Genomic DNA, 23,641 nt, shown 5'->3' with positions numbered 1-23,641 from the left:
CCGCCGGTACTCAGTGAGGTGCTTTCGCAGCCCCTGATACCCGCTTCTACAGATTCGCAGGACTCTACTGAGATCCATTTGGAGTCCAGTATGCCACGAGATGCTTCTTCGTCTGTGGAACCTGCAGATGTTTCTACCTTGGATGGATCTGGAGCCGCTGTGCAGGCACTGGCTTCTGAATGTGTATTCAGACCTTCCGATTTTCATGTTAAAGCGACAACTTCGTTTCAAGCCAAAACTGCCGAATTTCTCAGGCCTAAAGTGCGCACTATGCCTAGGAAACCAACCACCAAAGCGCATTCCCAGGCCCACATGCCACAAAAACAAATGCTTAGAATGGCTGAAGACCTTTAGGGGAAGCCAACCTTCCCCCTCAGAGACCTAGAGCTGATTTTCTTTCTGATTCTTCTGATCAGGAATCTGATATTACTGTTCCTTCTGACCAATACAATTCCTTGTCCACCTATGAAGATTCTGATGGAGAGGATTTCATTCCCTCTGCTTCCCCTCCAGAAGATTTTTCTTTTGGTGAAACCCTGCATACCCTTGGAGAGCATTTCCGCTGGGAGAGCCAGGACTACTCTCAGTCCAAAAAGAGACTCTGGGAATTTTTAAACCTGCCTCAACACAGACCTCTAGCTATCCCTCCTGTTCTGGAGATTGTAGATGATGTTTTCTTGGAATCCAGCCTCACCCCGGATACTTTGCCTCCAGCTCCCAGGAAACCTGACAGGTACTAATAGAGTACCTGACTCCCACAAATACATTTTCAAGAATCCTACTGTGGATCCAGAGATCATTTCCTAAGGACCTAAAGGCATTAAGGCTACTACTGCCAAAAACCCTACCCCATTCAGACAGGGATTCTAGGGCTTTAGACAGATGGGGTAGGAAGGTTTACACATCTGCTACTCTGGCCATTAAGGCTTTAAATTGCCAGTTTCATATGTTAAAGTATCAGCAGCATATCATGGAACTAATTAAACAGAAAATTATGTTGATTCCTGACTGTGCAGAACACAAAACATTTACAAGATTTAATGCATTCTGCTAACCAAGTTGGTAAACATACTTTGCAATGTGGGTTTGATGCCTTAGAAGCATCTTGCAAGGCTGCTGTCACTGGGTCTGTTCTTAGAAGGCATGCTTGGCTTAAGGAACAAAAAACTTGCCAGATCATGTCAAAGCAAAATTACTGGATGCACCCTTAAACCAAGAGCGCCTATTTGGCAATAAAGCAGAAGTTGTCCTCATAAGATGGAGGAGAAAGTTGAATCTATGCAAACTGTTAAAGATTTCATACAAGTTCAGCCGCCTTGATTCAGTTGGCATTGGCCTTCAAAGAACTGGTCCTTTCCAGTCCCTTCCAGGCCTTCTCAGTCCAAACCCAGGGGCAGCAGACCACCAAAACTTCAGTCTCAGGCTATGCACAGATCTAAGCAGTGTGGTGCTCCCTTGTCCAAAACTGGGAGTAATAAGCCACCACCCTGTGGTAAAATTGCACAATGACTTGTCCTTAACTCTTCCAAGCCTTGCCCAAGTACTTGCACCTGTAGGAGAAAATTTGCCCTGCATGCAAAAAACTGGGAATACATTACCCAAGACAAATGGGTTTTAAACATTGTTTCCTTAGGATACAGATTCCACTCCCACTCACCCCCAACCTTAAGTGGGTGGCCAAACCCCCCCCCCCAAACCAGTGGGCGGTGGCCCAAAAGCAAATACTTTCTCTCCTCAGCATCAAGGCTATTAAGCCTGTCCCAGCAGAACAAAGGGGACAAGGCTTTTATTCCAGACTGTTCTGGTTCCCAGAACAGAAAACTCCTGGCGTCCTATCCTGGAGCTGTCTATTCTCAACACCTTTCTGGTGGTTCCAAAATTCAAAATGCTGACTATCCAACAGCTTCTTCCTTTGCTAGCCAAGGATTCCTGGCTTGCAACCCTAGACTTAAAAGAAGCTTATCTGCACATCCCCATAAGGGAATCTTGCGGGAAATACCTACGCTTCAGAGCAGCCTCTATGCACTATCAGTTCTCTGCACTTCCCTTTGGCTTATCTACTGCACCCAGGGTGTTCACAAAGTGCCTAGCTTCAGCCATTGCATTTTGCAGGCAGAGAAGTATTCAGATTTACTCATACTTGGAAGATTGCCAGATTCAGGCGGAAAGTCAGGACTTGCTGTTACAGCACCCGGCATTTGTAAAGAGACTTCAAACATCACTGGGGTACACCATCAACGAAAAGAAATCACAGCTAGGACCCTGCCAACAGATTGTATTCCTGCGAGCAAGCTTGAACACAACTTCCCAGATGGCATTCCTCACTCCAGAAAAACAAATTTATTTGACAAACTACTTCACACTACTGGCCACCAAAGCCCAGCTATCTGCAAGAAAAATACTGCAATCCTCACTCCAGAAAAACAAATTTATTTGACAAACCACTTCACACTACTGGCCACCAAAGCCCAGCTATCTGCAAGAAAAATACTGCAAGCCTTGGAGTTCATGGCCTCTTGCATTCTGCCATTTCCATATGCAAGACTGCATATGAGGAAACTTCAGTGGTACCTAAAAAGTCTATGGTGTCAGCATTTTCAGTACCTGGAAACTATGCTTCCTATCATTCCTTGTCTAAGGACAGAGTTCCTTTGGTGGGCAGAGGCCTGCAACCACAACAAAGGACTCTCTTTCACTCTACCCCCTGCTGCCCAAACCCTAACAACAGATGCATCAGACTATGCATGGGGGGCTCACATGGCAGGGCAGTGCATTCAGGACAAACGGAACTCAAAGCAGATGCATCTGCATATCAGTCAAAAAGAAATGTTAGCTGTACAGAATCCTCTGACAGCCTTCAAAGACCTTATTCTACCAGGACAACTATTGGTAAAAACAGACAACACCACAGTTATGTGGTACATAAACAAGCAGGGGGGAACCCATTCCTACCCACTCTGCAGACTAGCTATGGCTGTGTGGAACACAGCCTTGAGCAACCAAGTACACCTACAAGCTCAATTCCTGCCAGGCAAACTAAATTCACTGGCAGACAACTTAAGCAAATATCTCATGGACCCACATGAGTGCATACTGGAACCCAAAATATTCAAGCTTTTGAGGAACAGGTGGGGGACACCAGAGGTGGACCTGTTTGCTTCCCCTCAGAACTATCAGTTGAACAAATACTGCACCAGAACTCCCCACAGCCAAGCTTGGAAAGTGAATGCCCTGTCCTTTGCCTGTGAAAGCCTCTCAGTCTATGCCTTTTCCTCCTCTGCCTCTTCTCTCAAAGGTTCTACTAAAGATCAAGCAGGACAAGTCGAGGACAATCCTGATTGCACCAGACTGGCCACTCCAGCACTGGTACCCTCTTTCGCGCAGTCTGACAGTGCTACAACCTTGGCACCTGCCTCAGACTCCCTCCCCTGCTGTCTCAGCAGGCGGGCCAGATTCTGCACCCTAAGCTACAGTCCCTGAACCTTTCAGCCTGGCTAATCCCCTGAACTCATCACCAGCAACCCTCAGTAAGCAGGAGCTGGATGTCATTCTTGAGGCAAGGAGGCCTAGTACTAGAAAATCCTATTCAGAAAAGTGGAAAAGATACTGTTCCTGGAGTCAGTCTCCAAAGATGGACACAGTTGTGCCCGGCTTACCTCATTGTCAAAGGAAAAATCAAAGATCAATGCAGCCAAGGTTCAGTTAAGGTCCCTTTATTCTTGTACAAGGAGACAAAAATGCAGTTCAGAAATTTGTCTCACATTATACAGGAAATCCTTCATTATTATACTGTTCTATAAGCCATTGCCCTCTAAGCTGACATAATTAAATACAACTGTAAGCATTGTTCTAAAACAGGTATTTACTAAGTTTTTCTACTGATATAACAATTATAAATGTTCCCATGAGAAAGTTTTCTCAAAAACAACATGGCCTTGTTGACCACTGGTCTGTAACAATTCACTCATATTCGGTGTTACAATTCGTGATTCTTTCCTACTTTGAGCACAAAACATATACTGATTACAGCCTATAGTCTTATCTAGTTCCTCTACAGCTGCAGTGTTCACTCAACACGAAAAAGGTTATTTGCCTAAGTCTAATAACATTTCAGAATGCTGTATTGTTCTATTCTCCTAATGCTAGCAAAATCATCTGTTTCTCAGTGTATGAACAAGGTCATTCACTGAGCTGACCAGAAGCAAAGTCAGAAAGTGCATGCAATTATTTTCAAGCCTGTAACAGAATAAATGTGTTAACCCTTTTAGACTTCTAATGCAGCAAGCATAACACTAATATATATATGAATACATATTTTTGTAACATTTCCTCCCTATTAACACTTCTTTTTATTCTGCTCAAAAGCATAAACAGTTAGTTTCTTCTCCTAACCTCTTCCACTTGGGATTTGTGGTTAGTTGAGTCATTTAGTTTAAACTTCTGAAAGCATTTCATTTTCCAACAATTTATCAACCTCAGTGTTTTGATACAGGGTTGCAGATACTGACATGTCTAGCAATTCTTTAATAATTGTTTTCATGCAGGGTATGCCACAACACGCACACACTCCCAACAGGAGTATCCCCACACAGACAGCTATTAATATGTTCATTATGAAGGTACCCCACCCCCCAAACAGATTCTGGAAAAAGTCCGTCAGTGGGTTGGGGCCTGGTTTGGTCATGGCCGACACTTGCTGTATCAACTCAAGGTGGTCGTTTATCTCATGTTGATAATCAGGTATATATGCACAACACTCTTCTTTGATTAAGGCGCACGTACCACCTCTCGCCACTAGGGTGAAGTCAAGAGCCATACAGTTCTGGATCACTACAGTTCTCATAGCATTCAGTTCATCAGTTATCAATTCAAGAGCAGAAAAAGTTGCATTACTCATTACTTCGAGAAGTTTAGACAGTTTTCACAGTTCTCAAATCGATTTTGCCGTTCCATATGCTGGTAATATGCTTGGCCACGATATGACAGCATCACTCAAGTCCATGTGCATCAGCTTGGTATCCACGGTATGATGGTCTTTCCAGCCCGCCTCGATCCGTCCCTCTGGATTCTCGGGCTTTCTGACAGCTTTCTTGGCTACATCTCGGATATTTCGAATATTTCCCTGAGGCAAAACTGCAGTGTTGTATGGCTGGAACCAGGTACCCCAAAAAACAACTGCCAGACCAATTCTCAGGTAACCATTTATATGCTTTCTTACCACACACAAAATAGCAATCCTCTACCTTAGTAGTTACTTTACTACGAAATGGCTGCCCTGCATGAAACATTTTCCTATCTATTACAGATCGTTGCATAAAAAGAACAGGATTACGTTGCACTTCGTCAATAGTCTTGTGCATGGACTTGAGAAATGAGTCATAATTCGAATTACAAACTGTATCCATTCTGTTTGCTTTGGTATAACATTTGTAATGTACAGTCACATTGCACCTGCTCCAACCCACTTGAATTGTGTCATTCTTATAAAAACGTACAATTCCCTTTTGTGTCGCAGGCAAATACAGTGCTACCTTATCATGTGCTTTGATAGCTACAGTCTCATAAACCAAATTTTCCCAGGTCTCATTGACCCCTAGGGAGACTGCAGTCATTAATAACCCCCCGTATGCTGTTGGTATGGCTGTGCAAATCCAGCAATTCGAAACATTAAAAGTCTCAGCATATACACGTGTAATTGCCTGATAAGTGTTAAAGTTCGGGTGCCAGTCTATGGTCAGCTCATCACGTTTATTCAGTTCAGCTGGTGTGGCCGAAAAAAGGATGGGCCACAGCAAAAAGATTATTGTTGTCAGTACAATTAACAGGATAACCATGCAATACTTCTGGGGTTGTTCTGCATTCCTATTTGCTCTAGATTCTGTCATGTTTAGCCTTTCTGTGAAACAACAAGATTTTTATCTAGCTCAAAGTTTTTGCAAAGTTTACAGTGTGTCAAATGGATCCAAGAGGATTTCTCACCGATCTTGATTGCTGTGAGTGTCGACAAGAGGACCTGGTAAGGTCCCTCCCACTTTGGCGAGGTCCAATTCTTCCGCTTGACAATCTTCACCCAGACCCTGTCGCCTGGGGCTACTGTCGCTTCCAATGGTTGATTTGGCTCTTTACCTGAAACAGAAGACTGCAAAAGATGTTTAGAGTTCAGCATACGTCCCATATATCTTGCTATTGTACAGTCTGCTTCCTGGTTCGTGGGCATGAGAGATTTCCACTGAGGGGTATAGTATGCCCTCCCAAATATTGTCTCAAAAGGGGTCAATCCTTTTGCATTCAGAACAGTTCTCATGCTCAACAGTGCCAGGGGCAGGCAGTACACCCAATTATTTTGTGTATCTGACATCAACTTCCTAAGCTTGTCCTTTAAAATCCCATTGTGCCTCTCCACCAACCCTGCAGATTGAGGATGATATGCACAATGGTTTTTCAAAGAAATTCCAAAATATCTGCTGAGTTGCTGTATAGTTTGATTTACAAAATGTGTGCCATTGTCACTGTAGATCCTTTCCGGTATACCAAATCTAGGAATAATTTCTTTAACCAGGCCTTTGCAACCGTAGCTGCATCTGGATTTTTAGTCGGAAAGGCTTCCACCCATTTGGAAAACATATCTACAATGACAAGGCAGTAATGTTTATTTTCACATTTACTCAATTCTATGAAATCCATACAAATAGTATGAAATGGATACGGTGGTGTAGGGAAACTCCCTTGCTTGGGCTTTAACGCCCCCTGTGCATGATGTTTGTTACAAGTGTGGCATGATAAACAACATTTTTTTTGTATAGTTTGTAAATCCGTATGTAGTGAATACCCGGTTGACTAACTGTACCATCCCCCTTGTTGAGACATGGCATTGCCCATGGCTCAACAAAGCTGCATATCTAAACAAATTAGATGGCAATATTGGTTTTCCTTCTTTGGAGATGTACAGTCCTTCCTTGAGGAGTGCTCCTCGCCTTACCCACTTTTGTTTTTCTGCCTGTGTAGTAAGTGTTTGCATTGTTTTCAACATTTCTAAGTGTAAAATCTCAGAAGGTTGTAATTCCTCATTCAATAGAAATGCTTCTGAGACTGCTTGCTTTGCAGCTGTGTCAGCTCTCGCATTGCCTTTTGAAATCCTATCTTGCTGCTTGGTATGAGCTATGCATTTACAAATAGCTACTTTCTGAGGTAACTGAATTGATTCTAACAAATCTAAAATAAACTGTGCATGATTAATCGGTTTGCCAGTAGATGTTACCATTCCTCGATTTTTCCACTGTTGCGCAAAAACATGTACAGTAGAAAAAGCATACTGGCTGTCTGTAAAAATGTTCACACATTTACCCTTTGCTAAGGTACATGCTCGTGTCAGGGCAATCCATTCTGCTGCTTGTGCAGATAAGCTATGTGGTAAAGGTTTTGCTTCTATAATTTCATTATCAGAAACTACTGCATATCCTGTTAGGTTCCGTCCTGTAGGACCCTTTCTGCATGAGCCGTCCACGTAATATGTCACCTCGGCATCATCCAAGGGAACATCCATGAGATCTTTTCTGGGCAGCGTCTTTTGCTCAATTACCTGCAGGCAGCTGTGCGGTGTGCCATCTGCAGGAGTTGGAAGCAAGGTAGACGGATTCAAAGTTGTACAGCGTTCAATTGTCATGTGAGGTTGGCTCAACAAGATAGTCATACAGGATAGATGCCTAGCAGGGGAAAGATATGCTACCTTCTCTTGCAGTAAAATAATCGCGACTGCATGAGGCACTCTCAATGTGAGAGGGTGGAATAATACTACTGAGGCCGAAGCCTGCACTGCCATTGCGGCTGCAACTACTGCATGTACACAGTGGGGCAAAGACCGCGCCACTGGGTCTAGTTGTGATGAATAGTAAGCAATGGGGCGTTGCTTGTCCCCATGCTATTGTGTCAATACTGACGTCATATAACCTTGTTTACAATCTACGGTTTGGAAGAAACGTTTATGATAGTTTGATAATCCTAAAACTAATGAGGATGCTATCAACTGTTTCAGTTTGCAGAAAGCTAATTCTGCTTCTGGTGTCCATTGTATCAAATCTTGCGCTGCCATAGGCTTCTTAAAAATCAGGTTGGTTAACGGTGCAGATTCCAAAGCATAGTTTGGGATCCAGCTCTGACAAAAATTAGTCGTGCCAAGAAAAGACATCATTTCCTTCTTGGTTGTGGGTTTTGGTGCTTGTAAGATTACTATTTTTCTGTCTTCATCTAATGTCCTACCCTCTTTATATATTACATATCCAAGGTACTTAACTTGTTTTCTCCAAAGCTGCAATTTATCTTTGCTTACTTTGTGTCCTTCAGCGGCTAAGAATTTCAATAATGCTATAGTGTCTTCCTTACAATCTTGCTGGGTGGGGGCTACCAGCAGGATGTCATCAACATAAAGTAAAATCTGACTACCTTTCAGTGGGGTAAACCCCGGCAAGTTACTTGCCATCTCTTGTGAGAATATCATTGGACTTTCAAAATATCCCTGTGGTAGTCTCGTATATGTATACCGTTTCCCCTGAAATGTAAATGCAAACCAATACTGGCTGTCAGGGTGTATCGGTTTTGAAAAGAACGCATTGCTAATATCTACCACAGAAAAATATTTTTGTTGAGGCTTTAGATCATTCAATAGGGTGTGTGGATCTGGCACCGTGGGTGCCCTTGATATTACTGCATCATTTACAGCTTGCAAATCTTGGACCATACGCCATTCTCCATTTGCTTTTTTAACCGGGAATAAGGGTGTGTTACATGGTGAATCAGGAGATTCCACCAGTATTCCTTCCTTAAGTAAAGCTGCTATGATAGGTTTAATTCCTGCTTCTGCATCTTTTCTTAAGGGGTACTGCCTTTTTTGCGGTCTAAACGCTGACTTTGGCGTGATGGTAACTGGTCCTGCTGTACGAATAAGTCCTACATCTGATTTTCCTGTTGACCAGAGAGTCCCTGGTATGTCTAATAAAGCTTTTTCTTCCTCTTCTAATAAGAGTGCTTCTCAGCTGTCCCCACTTGACTGCAAGTGTACAGCTGGGTGTATCTGTGTTATCCAATTCAATTTCTGTCTTTGTACTCCTTGTTCTGACTCTGTCTGCTTTTCCCATTTTGTGACTTTTTCTCCTAGATCTGCCCATTTCATACTCTTGTCCTTAGTTAAACTAACATGTGGTAATCGATTTATACAGTGCAAAGAGCTCCTGGGGCAATGAACAGCTAACTACACTGTTCCCTTTCATGTCCCAGTACAGATTACGCAACACTAATCTGTTTGCACGGTTTTTAAACAATTCTTTCTCATATTCTTTGTCAGGTCCTGGTGTATTACAATAATACAGAGTACAGTGCAATAGGTGTTGTATGTCAATGCAAGGGGAGGGGAACTTACTGGTAGCTACATTCATTAACTCTCCAGTTATTGCCCCAGGACCGGTCGTAACCAAGTCCTGGCTGTACCATTAAAATGTTTCACCCTCCGATTGCACTGCAAAAGTATTAATTTGTCGCTGTGCTTCCATACCCTGCATGGTCGGGACTACTGCTATGCCAAATAGTTGCATAAGGACTCTGCCCAAAAGGTTCACTGGGCATTTCGCAGAAACAACAATTTTACTTTTCTGGGTTAATCCTGAAACAGGATCTGTTATTGCAATATTATGGGAGAGAGGCTCCCGATACAGCTGTCCATTAGCTGCTTTCACTAATATGTAATCATGTGACTCTGAATTCTCCGGTAGTTTGGAGGGGTGTACCAGGGTTCGTGATGCCCCTGAGTCACACAGAAATTTGACTTCCCTCCCCTCTACCAGTAGTGTAACTTCTGGTTTCGTGTCCGCCAAATAGAGCTCCAAGCTCAATAAGGCTAGGTCTAATATTTCATTGTCTTCACTATCGGTAGCTTTCTGCACTTCCTCTATTTCTCCTAACACATTCTCTGCTCTGCCTATCACATTCTCATTTGTCCCTTCTTTGTTATTCCTATCTAGTGATACTTGGCTGTCATATAGTCAGTCCTCACCCTCTTCATTTTTATCCTCCATAGTTGCCTTCTTATTTTTCCTGCAATCCTTTGCCATATGTCCCTTTTTACCGCATTTGAAACATTCGCCCCTTTTCTTTCGCCCTTCAAAGTCCTCTGATCGCTGATCAGATTGTTTGTTTCCGTGGGCATTCTTCTTACCCTTCTTCCCAGACTGTACTAGATAAATGTCTCCGTCATCTACAGGAAATACTTGGGCTTTTTCTTTTTGTTATTAAAATGCCTTTAGGCATGCCTAGCATATTCAAGCAGTGACTGTAATCTGCTTGTGCGATGATCTACCATATGCTTCGTAATAAAACTGCTTATGGGTGCAATACTGCCTTTTAAAAATGCATTCTTTAACTGCTGCTCATATGGGGAATCTTGTGTCTGGTCTTCAGGAATCTGCATTCCACGATGGTTATTAAAACATTCCAGTAATCTAGCAAAGTATCTGTTAACAGTTTCACCTTCTTGTTGGATGCATTGATTAATGCAAGTCCAATCTGCCCTAGGCTTCCATTTCTCAGAGATTCGGTCCGTTAGACCTTTCACTCTGTTGTCTAACTCTGCGCTGCTATGTGGGAGGGGCTTAAGCGCAGCGTCACGGGGATTCCAGTTGCCACTAATCATGTGCCAATCTGGATCTACTATTTGTTTGACTACTTTTTCTACTTCCTCTAAGTTTAAGTGATAACTTAACCTCATGCCTTCCAAGTCTTCTAAAAACTTTCTAAAATTAACTTTTGGAGGGGGAATTCCCTCTGTGGCTTTCCTGATATCTTCCGGTGTCCACGGTCTGTATACTAGGAGAGTTGGGTCCTGCCCTTCTTGTCCTGCATGAGGATTTGGTACTTCTATGAGTGGGCATATCTCTTCTTCACTCATAGATCGCAAATTTTTATTTATTTGATATAACTCAATATCCCCTCTCAAATTGCGTGTTCGAGACCTAGTCTCGACAGGATCTCTGACAAACGGCTCTGCTTTTGTAACACTTCTACCTGACGGAACAGCAGGGTATTGTGGGGGTGGACCTGCCTGTTCACTCACTTCATATTCTGGCAAGGGAAGCGGAGGGGGCGGAGGGGCTGATGCTATAACCAAGTTATTATCCTCTTTATCTAAAAACATTGCTTTTGAATTTTTATTTATTTGTTCCCTTCGGTTTGCTTCCTCAATCCACCTGTGTGCCTGAGGAATTCCTAATTTGCGCTGTCTTTTTACCTGCCCTTTGGAATCAGTTTTAAGTTGTTTTGAAAGTTTGACAAGTGAGGATTTTTCTAGTTTACCATCAAATTCATATTTATTAACCCACTTCGTGTAGTACTTAATGTTATCGGCACATCGTGACCGCATGTATTCTGTGTCTTCAGTTAATGGCAGATTTTTGGGTCGTTTTGTGCACTTATTACCCATTTTGTCCTAACCTTATGAATGTTATGTAACCCTTCTTGTTTTTAACGTGGTACCACAAAGATTTTATAGTCCCTTCAGACTACCTGCCTACTTATTCTGTTTCCCTGATCTATGACAAGATAGCAATTTTTCTGTGCCTGGATTTACACAAAAATCCTGACTGAACAAATACAATCAAGTCCCTGATCTAAAACAGAGAAAAGTAGAATCACCTTACCTGAGCCTCAGCAATTGATCACCCCGGTCCGATTGAAACCTGCCCATCAGCCGCAGATCAGAAAGTGGCCGGCCTCTGTTTATACGACAATTCAGTCGGAGGTCTTTTCGAACAAGAAGAACCGTTTCGGTAACTTCTGCCGTATGGATTCAAGCCACCAGGCCTGTCTGATCCGGGATAACCGAGAGGTTTCCGGTCAACGAAGGACCAACTTGTCAAAGGAAAAATCAAAGATCAATGCAGCCAAGGTTCAGTTAAGGTTCCTTTATTCTTATACAAGGAGACAATAATGCAGTTCAGAAATTTGTCTCACATTATACAGGAAATCCTTCATTATTATACTGTTCTATAAGCCATTGCCCTCTAAGCTGACGTAATTAAATACAACTCTAAGCATTGTTCTAAAACAGGTGTTTACTAAGTTTTTCTACTGATATAACAATTATAAATGTTCCCATGAGAAAGTTTTCTCAAAAACAACGTGGCCTTGCTGACCACCGGTCTGTAGCAATTCACTCATATTCGGTGTTACAATTCGTGATTCTTTCCTACTTTGAGCACAAAGCATATACTGATTACAGCCTATAGTCTTATCTGGTTCCTCTACAGCTGCAGTGTTCACTCAACACGAACAAGGTTATTTGCCTAAGTCTAATAACATTTCAGAATACTGTATTGTTCCTTTTCCTAACGTTAGCAAAATCATGAACAAGGTCATTCACTGAGCTGACCAGAAGCAAAGTCAGAAAGTACATGCAATTATTTTCAAGCCTGTAACAGAATAAATGTGTTAACCCTTTTAGACTTCTAATGCAGCAAGCATAACACTAATACATATATGAATACATATTTTTCTAACATTCATATACTAGACTATTTAACAGAAATGCTCCACAAGGGCCTATCCTTCTCTTCTATTAAGATTCATGCCTCTGCCATCTCAGCTCATTATAATACTGAGCCCACCCCTCTTCTCTCATCCTCTGGTAAAACAGTTCCTTAGAGGAGCCAAAAATTTAAGACCCCCCCCCCCCCGGAGAGCTCCCACTCCAGCCTGGGACCTTAACTTTGTATTGGAAAAACTCACACTGCCACCCATTAAACCAGCTGCTACAGCAGAGTTAAAATTCCTCTCATGGAAAACAGCTTTACTTCTAGCCATCACTTCAGCAAGAAGACTGTCTGAACTGCAGGCCCTTATGGCAGTGGAACCCTTCATTATATTCCATGCCGGCAGGGTTTCCCTCAGGACTAACCTATCTTTTATGTCCAAGGTGGTGTCTAGTTTGGCTTTAAACCAGTCCATTCATTTGCCAACTTTTTTTCCCTAATCCTCAGAATAAAGGGGAAAGGATACTGCATTCCCTGGACGTGCACAGGCAGCTTAGATTCTGTCTGGACAGGATGAAGCCTTTCAGAAAATCGGGCCAGCTGCTAGTCAGCTTTGCTGTAGGAGCAGAGGGCAAGGCCATTTCAAAGCATACCATTTCTAAATGGATAGCGCACCGCATCCATTTCTGCTTCAAACACCAACACATTCCACTAGGGCTACATCTACCTCTACTGCATTTCTCAGGGGAGTCCCTACCAGGGACATTCATGAAGCTGCAACTTGGAGCTCTGTACACACTTTCACCAAGCATTACCACTTGCCTATCTTTTCTAAATCCAGAGCTGGATTTGCCACAGCAGTCTTACAGAGTCTGATTGCCAGCCCTAAGGCTTTTTAACTACCTCCACCCTTCCTTAAGCTTTGGGAATCAACCCAAATGTAATGACTGCAACAGTGAAACACGAAGAACATAGTACAGTTGTGTACACTTAGCATAAATGTAGATGTTTGAGTGTATTCACTGTTGCAGTCTTGGTTACCCTCCCTCCAGCCTCCCCAGACTTGTCTTTGGTTTTACCTATCCTTTTTGGTTTGACATATCGTATACTATGTGTATTTGCTTTTTGCTGGGGGTGTTCCACACCATATAATTGCTTCCCATTTTGAGGGCACCTGACATCTGGGGCAAGAAAAACTGATGTAATGGCGTTGGCTGCATGTTTTATACCCTGACTACCTGTCGTCATGGAAGAAGTGACAGCATCCGATGCAGAAATCACAAGACTCTGGTATTCAGGCCGGCTGAGGGCTACCTGCAGGTAGATAACCCAAATGTGATGACTGCAACAGTGAACTTGAACATCTACACTTATGGTAAGTGTACACAACTGTACTTTCTTTGGTTCAGTTCTTAGCTGTGGTTGGGTTTTTACTGAGTCTGCAAGTAATCCCTGTGTTGTGTGGGTTTTTTCTTTGTGTTGTAGTTTCCTCCATGACTTGTAATGTGCTCATAGGTGTGTGTGTGATATGGAAGAAATGCGTAGCAATCTACTTCCATCTCCCTCCCCCCTTACCTGGTAAAATCCTTTGATGGCGGTAGCTGTTCACAAGGTCATTGTAAGAGCAGTTTGTGACCTGTAAGTGTGGGATTGATTAGTCCTTTAATATTCAGTGGTTCTGCCTTCATTCACAGATATTTTAACTGTTTGCTTTCTGAGCAAGGACTGTTGTTTTTATCTTGCTTCATCTTCTCCAGGAAACACTGTTAAGTCCAGCTGGACAGGTGATAGGTGGTGGTTCTCATATCTTTGCGAATTTTTTTCAGTTATTGCTTTTCCTTTTATCTCTCAAAAGTATGTTCATTTATTTACTATATAAATGATCCCTATATCCCTGTGTAAATATTAATATTATATTGATCATTGCAGTTCCCTTAACCTGTAAATAAAGTAAACATTTTTTTATTTATTGAAACACTTTTCAGTTCATGTTTCAAAATGTAATGGTGAGTTGATGTACAGTTGCTGGCAGTGCTTGTACTAAATAAGTTGAGAGGTCATTTGTCCAGTTATGCTTTGTTAGTGACTGTTTATAACTAGAGCCATTGGCATAGTGTGGCATTTAATCTGCTGCATTTCTTACCGCATATAGGTAGTAAATTGTAACTGTTATTCTAAGCTTCATAGTTTTGATTTAAGCACTTGGGGTTCAAACAGTTAGCCTACATAAGGAAGGTTTGCGATCTACACTATTGTGGCAGGAGAGGTAGCTCACACCCTTCTACGTTTAGTGTTGCTGGTTGAACACTTATTGTGTCTGTTATTCTAAAAGTGTCTTAGTTCTGGTTAATGTGCTTGGGCATCAGGCCAGTTATTTTACATTAAGAAGGTTTGTAGTCTGCACTCGTGGGAGAAGATAGCCTCCACCTTTCTAAGCTGGGAATTGCTGGTGAAGGCTTATTGTACCTGTTATTCTAAGTGTCTTTGTTCTGGTCTGTAGTCTGCACTCTTCTGGCATTACTGTCCAGACAGATTTTTTTTAACTGCTAAGAGTGTCTAGTTTGCTCATACCTGAGCATTGCTCATCACATTGCTTGTCTTATTGACTTGTTCAAAAGACATCTTTCTTGTACCAATAGCTACGCCAACTTGGTCATGGCTTATTGGGAAAGGGAGAATTTATTTGTTCTACCCAAGTTCCAGAGATATGTTTTTTCTACAAACGTTTTGTGGATGATGTCTTTTTTCTGTGGATGGGTAGTAACAGACAGTTAAAATGTTTTTTTGAAGAGTTGAATTCCCTTACATCCTATTTAAAGTTTACCATGACCGATTTCAACATCAAGGATTACTTTTCTGGATGTTACAATTGAGAGATTGAGTAGTGGCAAGCTAAACACGGGGGTTCACATGAAAGCTTGCCATAAAAATACCTTATTATACAGAGGGAGTATGCATCCTAGATATGTTTTTAAAAACATTATTAAAGGACAGGCCATTAGAGCCTCTAGGCTTAACCCTACGAAAGAAGGATATGAAAAGGAATTGTTTGATTTGAAGGAGAGATTGTTGGCCAGGTCATATAGACTTTGAGATTCTTGAAGGGACTGAAGCAGTCATACAAAATAGATCTGATATGGCTTGTCCATATTTGTCGGATAGGGGCATCAATACTTACCAAGCTAGACAGGAATTAACATCTACTGTTAATATGAACACCTCTGCCCAAAAATTGTCTTTATTTTTTACACATGATGTAGGAAATGTAAACAGTATTATTCGGAGACATTGGGGGGGGGTTTAACTGTTGATCCATGTATTAGAAATGTAGTTGGTGACAATCCTGTCTTTTTATTTAGGAATAGGAAGAATTTACAAAGACTTTTGTGTTATCCCAAGACTTCCTACTCATACGGCTTTGATTTAGTTCCTAAATGTACCTCTCCATGCAATAATTGCAATTTTTGTGAGTTTATATGTGAAAACACTGTTTGTCCACCCATTTACTTCCCAATGGTTTAAAGTTAAGTGGAAGCTAACTGTAATACAGAACACGTGGTTTATCTTGCTCAATGCAGTTCCTGCCCTGCCTTCTATGTCGGTAAAACTGACAGAAGGCTTAGGGATAGAATCAGGGAACACTTTTATATCAAATACATATTAAATCTAGTATTAATGCATTATCTAAACGTGAATGAAATGGATGAGTCACATATTTTTAAATTTATGGTTCTTCACGTTAATACACCCAGTATGAGAGGTGCAGATATTAGAAACTATACAGAAAGAATTGAAATGAGATGGATTATCAAGCTTTGGGCACATATAAACCCAGGCTTGAATGACAAAATATCAATTAAGCCCGTGTTAAAGAATATGAGGTTAGTTGTGAGATGACATGTATTTTAAATTATTTATTCATTGTAATTTCTGTTTGTAAAGTATGTTGATGTAGTATAGAAGATATGTTATATATATTTTTGACACACTAGTATCAACTTTTATATTGGTTTGTCTTTTTAAATTTTATTGTAGTGATGTCATTATTTATTTTCATACTTAATTGATGAATTATATAAGGTATAGTGTTTCCTGTGCTTTTTGTTAATGGTTTGAAAAAGCCTTCTGGCGAAAGCGCTTACCTGTCTTGTATATGGAATAAAAGCCCTTCTGTTCTTTATGGACTTTTGTGGACTTGAATTTTTGTTTCGTGGAATGAACATCACCGTTATGCAACTTCTTTTTGCATAGGTCTGCTCCCATACTTTGTTTTTATTTCTACAAGTTTTATTACGGAGATTGGTTTGGGAGCGTTTACTCTCCGGTGGTTCCTGTTACTTATTGTCTTTCATATTGTTCAATATTTATGTTTTTTTCACTCCTCCCTAGTAGATCAGTGGCTATGGATATGCACTTCCTGATTCTGTTTCTGGCTAATATGGTTGAGATGGGTATTCTGAGGCATTGTAGCAATTGCCTCTCATGTACACTGACAATCTACTTTATTCTTAATAAAACATGTATTTGAGAGGTGTAAGCTCACTTTAATGCTGGAGGCAAAACTCTGTCATACAACCAAAACTGATCATATAGAGGTTGTCAGTGACACTTACACCACACCTACTGCACAAAGACCCTACACATAAAACTACTTACGTTGAGGCACTTGCATGTAACTTTCCTAAATCACTAAGACCCTCCTGCACAGAACAATCAAACAAAGTATCCTCAGCAGTCATGTAAACACTCCAATAAAACACCACCCACAGTTACAAATAGTAACACTGTATCCAGTGCTTCCAGTGCTAAGCCTTTAAGGCAAACAAGCACAAAGCCAAATTTCCTGGTCATTGGTAATTCTATAGTGAGGCAAACCAGTGTCCCCCTCATCAGACTGAGTAAGGAGAGTGTCGCGCTTAGCTACCCTTCCGGGCTAGGATTCATCAAGTCATACAGGCACTCAGGTCAGTGAACCACAGGTATTTAGTATGACTCTGTCGTAGTCCATGTGGGTGTTAATGATCTGAGATTTACCTGCCTTGACCATATGAAGCGAGACATGATCGAGCTTACTGACTGCGTCTCAGGCTGGTATGAGCCTAGTACTGAGCACTATACTAACTTCTCCAAGGATGATGGGTTATTACCATACTACCTTCTCCAAGGATGATGCCACCTTACCAACCGAAAATGATTTTAACAATTGGCTTGGCTTCTGGTATCAGTCTAGGGAGGTTACAATATTTGATGGCCTGGGAGGACATGGTTGACCTCTGCACTTATCCCTCTAGGCTTTCAGATATTGGCAAAGACCTTCTCCATCCCATAGTGCCTTTTTTAGGTAATGCCAAACTGATAAATCTACCGACTTAACTGAACCTACAAAGATATGTTTGAAGGTGGTACTGCTCAGTCCTAGAAGTCTTAACAAGAAACTCCATTCCTTGCAAGCCTTCCTTTCCCTGAAGAGTATAGGCATCTGTCTAAGTAACAGAGACATGGTTTAAAGTCGCTAAGAGAACCCCAACCGTGCAAGGTTATAATGCCTTTCACCCCTTTAGACTAGTTACTCCACACAAGGGAATTAAAGGTGGAGGAGTGTCGGTCTATATTAAGACTAATCTCCCATCCAGTCTAGTTAAAATGCATGACCCAGTGGAACTCGTACATATGTAACTCACCATAAACAGGGTGTCATGCCATATCCTTGCACCATATAGGTCCCCCTCCATGTCCCAGGAGACCCATACTGCCTATCTCATTGTAATAGAGTCCTTCACCATTCAACCCATAATGATATTCATGGGGGATCTCAACTACCCCTCTATAAATTCGGAATCCTACATAACTTCTAATGCACAAGCTCCGTGATTCCTAAACTTTAATGCCAACATCCAGGAACAGTTGGTCAGTTCTCCTACCAGGGTACAAAGATTCTTGACCTTGTAATCATGAACATGGGGGGGACAATGTTCCTCTCCCAATGTAATATCTTCGCTCATCAGGTCTGACCATAAGGCAGTATCACGTGACATAAAAATGAAATCTTGGGATCCAGCAAAATTGAAAACCTTTAGAAGCTATTCCAAGACTAACCTTTCTCTACTAAGCAACACCTTGGCTAAATTCCAAGCACTCCCAACCCCAGTAAACACAATAGAATATACTGAGCTATTTACAAAAATCTCTCCACAGCCATATTGATAACATAGAGCGAGCTGTGTCCATTCATATTAAGAATAAGACAAGCTCAAAAGACAAGCCACCCTCATGGAATCGCAATATCAATTGGTTATACAGCAAAAGGAAGAAAAAAAATCTTAGCCAAGTGTAGGTGGAACAAAGCCATGCATATTAAAAGTACCTTGACCAATCTAAACAGGCAGCTAAGAGGGTTATTAATGCTTCAAAGGCTAAATTTGAAGAAAAAAATAGCTTCTCAGGCAAAGGACAGCCACAAAGCTTTCTACAGCTATGTCCATAACCTTGGAGGGAATACACAACAATGCACAGAACTTATTGGAAATGGCATCACCTACAGTGAACCAGAGGCCATTGCCAATATTTTGGCTGACTGGTTCAGATCAAATTTCTCTTCCCTACTCTTCCCCCTGACAGACAAAAGGAAATACCACATAACACAATCCCCCCAACCATTACTAGAGAACAGGTCATTAATGCAGTTTCCAAAGCCAAAAACACTGCATTGATGGGTCCCAGTGACATCCTGGGATATTTAATAAATAGCATGAAATATGACCTCGTTGGTCCACATAAATCGCTTTTCAACTGGATTCTTTAGTCAGGTTTTGTGCCCGAGGAATGGAAGATAGCTACAGTCATTCCCCTACACAAAGGAGGTCCAACCACTGATAGGGAAACTACAGACCCATACGTCTTACCAGCGTCTTGTGTAAGGTCATGGAAAGAGTCATCATGGACATGATAAATGAGGACATAGGTAACCTGCAAACACTGGACCCGTCACAGTTCAGTTTTATTAAAGGAAGGTCATGCTTATTAAATCTGGTGGACTTTTTTGAGAGGGTCACCAAAGAGTTGGATGAAGGTAAGATTCTGCACACAGCTTACCTCCCCCTGGCCAAGGCTTGTAATACAATACCCCACTCAGGCAGACACGTTCACTAAGGTAGGTATAAACCCGTTTATCATCCACTGTATAGCCAGCTGACTCCTTGATAAGACCCAGGATGTCAGAATAGGTGAGGCCACCTCCACAAAGAGGCCAGTCACTAGCAGAGTCACCCAGGGCTTGGAACTGGGCCCTGCCCCCTTTTGTCATCCATTTCTCTGAAATGGAAGCAAATGCTGATGGTTTATGGCTACGTTTCCAGATGATTGCAAGCTGGGGGTTATCATCAACTCCCCTGAAGACACTAGCATTCAAGACGATCCATCTCTGACTAAGAAATGGTGCTAGAGCTGTGATCTTAAACTCAATGCTAAGAAATACATTATTGTACCCTTTGACAAATCAACCATCCTGGCTAATTACCATGTTGATAATACATCCCTAAGAGTCGACCCAGTGGTCCGGGATCTGAGTATGCACATAAACAGTAACCTTACCTTCGACCACCACTTGGCCGTAGTGGTGAGGAAGTCCTTTTATTTTGCACAATTGATAAGTAAAGGTATAGTATCTAGGTCCAAAGAGGTCATTATCCCACTGTACTCTGCCCTTATCAGACCAATCATAGAGTACAGTGCTCCCTTTGGTACTTGCCTGACCAGGCATATGCAGCAACAAGAACAAACTTAAAGGTTCCTTACAAAAGGAATACAAGGTGTAGCAAACCTGCTTTATGAAGTGTTTTAAAGCCCTTTCCCTCTACTCAGTCTCCTGTAGATTGCTGAGGGGTGATCTGTGCCTGGCTTACAAGGCATCTGCAAACCCCACACTTTATAAATCTCCTCCATATTTGTAAGTCAGAGTACCAGAAATACAAGGTCTAGTGACTTAAATGGAGAGAGAGAGAGGTGTGTCCCAGAGACTGCTCCTCCTATGGAACAGGCTTCCTATCCATGTGAAGCAGAGTTTGTGTATTATCTAGTTTAATCACAATTTAGCCAAGTGGATTAAGAATAGGAAATTTACACCGGGCCTGTCACCCATGCCCTTTATGGACAGAGGTAAATTATAAATACCTGGTCCTCAATGTCCTGTTTGGCTGGAGGACATCATTATTCTTTTGGGAAAATTTGGCTAGGCCTAGAAAGGCCCCGCCACCCGAGTCATTAGCCTAGCAACAATCTATGAATTTATGGTCCTGTAGAGTCTGTCACCTGATAATCATGCTATTTTTTTTTGGGGGGGGGGGTCTGAAAAAATGCACTTTTTTTTTTTTTTTTTTAGTTTTTACAGTAGAATATTATGATGACTTGATATTAGTTGTAAAGCTTGCTATAGTTATACATTTCTGTGCAGGCTGCTGAAAAGTTCATGTTGCTGCATTAATTTAAAGGAATACACATGGGGAGTAGGAGCAGATCATTTTATATTGATTTTGTAGTTGTCGCATGTTAACAGCTGAAGTAAACTTAGTGTTAAGAACATGAACTACTGATAAAATAATATATTTAGAAGGCATACCTTTCCTAGTTCCCTCAGTAAGCATTGAGGAGATTGGCTAGCAGAATGAATTGCTTTTAGAAACACTTGTTGGATGTGGATATGTTTAAAAAAAAAAAAAAAGTACTTTTGTACGTGATTAGAGGATGTGATCGATGATGCTAAGTGCACTTAAAAAGGTAGACTAGATAGGTTTACTGTCTCCTCCTGCCATCAAACAAGTCTTAATGTATTGCTTAGTAACTGATTTTATGTGAGTAATTATGCATGGGAGGGACGATTTAAGAGGTTGGGTGGAATTGGAGTCCCACCTCTGTCCCTATATGAGCAATCAGTTGTCACACCTGCACCAGCTTAAAAGTTTTCTATTTTCTTCCCTTAGATCCTGGGCAATTTGAGGGAACTTGGAAGATATCAGTTCTTTACAACCAGATGCCATTCAACAGCTCTTGCCATCAGTTTTCTCGGACAGTGAATGAGGTATTTTTACAGTGCTGTGTTGCATATAAAATGTATGCTTATTATAAAATGTATGCTTATTAGGTGATGCTTTACCTCAAAGGGTTGCATATTTATCTTGACAATTTATGAGATTCTCAATATTTGGACAACCATGATGCTGTGTTCCCATGAAGCTATAGTAGACAATAAAATCTAGAAGCTAAGCTAACACATTATGACTCCTTATACTAATGTTGCACATTGCCTGTTGGGTGCATCACTTCTTAATATGGAAGGCAGTTTTTTCCTTTTATTTATTTATTTATTTATTTATTTTTGAAAACTGTTTATTCAGCACAAGTGTCAGTGGTGCTACAGGTAGCACACTTACTTTTAGTGCAGAAGGCTGGGATTCTATTCCTACATCAGGGATCTGGATTCCTGACACAGTGGCGAAGCATAAGGGATTGAGGGTGCTGCACTACTGAGTGTGTCATCCTTTGAATAAGGTATTAAATTGAGGCCCCGTTTGCCTGAGTTGGTGGTAGCTCAGGTGGGATATAAAAGATCCCATGGCACACATCTAAAAGAGTAGGAGGTCTTTATTGTTCAAAACTTATTTATACAATTATATATACATATGTACATATTTACAGTTATATATATATATATATATATATTTTTTTTTTTTTTTTTTTTTTTTTTTTTATATATACCGTACTGCTCAAATTCATATTAATGAACATTCCCCCACCCTTTTTTCCATAAACCAAAACATATTTTCTCTAGGATTTCTGCCAGAACTCCTTTACCATTGAATTTAATTTGATTCAGTCCATAATGGCCATGATTCTGTCAATTCTCTTAATATCTTTTTTTTCCACCATAAAACCCATATTCAATAATTTCCATATTAATCTGATCCCTTTTTGTAAGATCTTCCAACATTTTATATTTACATATTTCTTCCCAAATGTTTTAACTCTCCCACATTTCAGACATACATGTTTTGTAGTTTCAAATTCGCCACAATAATTACACATTCTGTCCTGTTTTCTTTTATAAGGCATATTTGCCTTAACAGGTAACTTGCTTATAGATGATCTCCACAAAAAGTCTTTGCATTCATGTATATATTGGTACCATTTATACCTTGTTAATATTGCTTATTTTTTTTTTCGTATTTCTAAATGCTTCCAAGGATCAATAAAATAGTAATTGGCTCATGATATTTGTATACAGTTGTTTTCTTTTTTTTTTTTCCACTCAATCCATAAGATTTTATTTGGATATTCCTTTATCTCTTCATTCATGATTTCCTTGAAATCTTTTTCCTATTTCAATTTTTTTCCTAAAAACTTTGATATTTGTAATATAATATGGATTATTTCAGATTTTTTTCATGGTTTCATTTTACCTACTAAGGCTCTATATACATTTAGTGATGCAGCATGTACAATAGAGTTTATTAGAACCAATCCTCCTTGTTTGTCTTTCATGTACAAAACACCTCTTTTGACTGGGTTTAGTCTTGACCTCCATATGAATGTAAATATAACAGACATCTCTCTTTCACATTGTGATGTGATGGTATCATGTATGTATTGGCTACATATGTTATTTTACCTATTATAATATAATTTATTAAATACACTTTCTTTCTGTATGCTAATCTGTTTTCCAAAAATTACACATCTTTTATTTCTTGCACTGATTTCTCCCTTTGTTTTCTTTTATCAACACTTGAACTGAAAACTATTCCTAGTATATCTATTGAGTCTTCATTAAATTTTACACTTCCTAAATTTCCTTTGAATCCAAAACCCTTACTTTTCTCATCATTTATACATAAACCAATCTTGTTTAATTTATTTAATTTTATATGTATTTTTTCCATCCAGTCTGTTTCTTGTTATTAGCACAATATCATCTGCATTTGTGTACATTATAGGTAGTTGTATTTCCTTTACTATCTTATATCCTGTAATATACGTCTTTCGATTAAACGTAGTCACTTTTGTGTTCATAACTAGACCAAAAATTATGCTAGATGGGCATCCCTGTCTAATTCCACATTCAGTTTTTTATTTCTTCA

The 23,641-nt window shown here is 40.6% G+C and overlaps 1 protein-coding gene across 2 annotated transcripts in view; it reads left to right on the top strand.

Annotated features, from left to right (window-relative positions):
• Positions 1 to 23,641, top strand: part of LOC122794012 (protein NLRC3-like) — a 470,375-nt gene that overhangs the window by 83,200 nt on the left and 363,534 nt on the right. For both annotated transcript variants that reach the window (XM_044062116.1, XR_006363605.1), the window contains exon 2: positions 21,488 to 21,585. In XM_044062116.1, the coding sequence (XP_043918051.1) occupies positions 21,581 to 21,585 (5 nt within the window). In that variant the 5' untranslated portion in view covers positions 21,488 to 21,580. The remainder of the gene's footprint in view (positions 1 to 21,487; positions 21,586 to 23,641) is intronic.

This window comes from Protopterus annectens, chromosome 2.part1 (genome assembly GCF_019279795.1).
Source record: "Protopterus annectens isolate FY-2018-M chromosome 2.part1, PAN1.0, whole genome shotgun sequence".
NCBI classification, from domain to species: domain Eukaryota; kingdom Metazoa; phylum Chordata; order Ceratodontiformes; family Protopteridae; genus Protopterus; species Protopterus annectens.
Note: the sequence above shows the minus strand (reverse complement) of the source record. Positions and strands in the feature narration are given on the sequence as shown.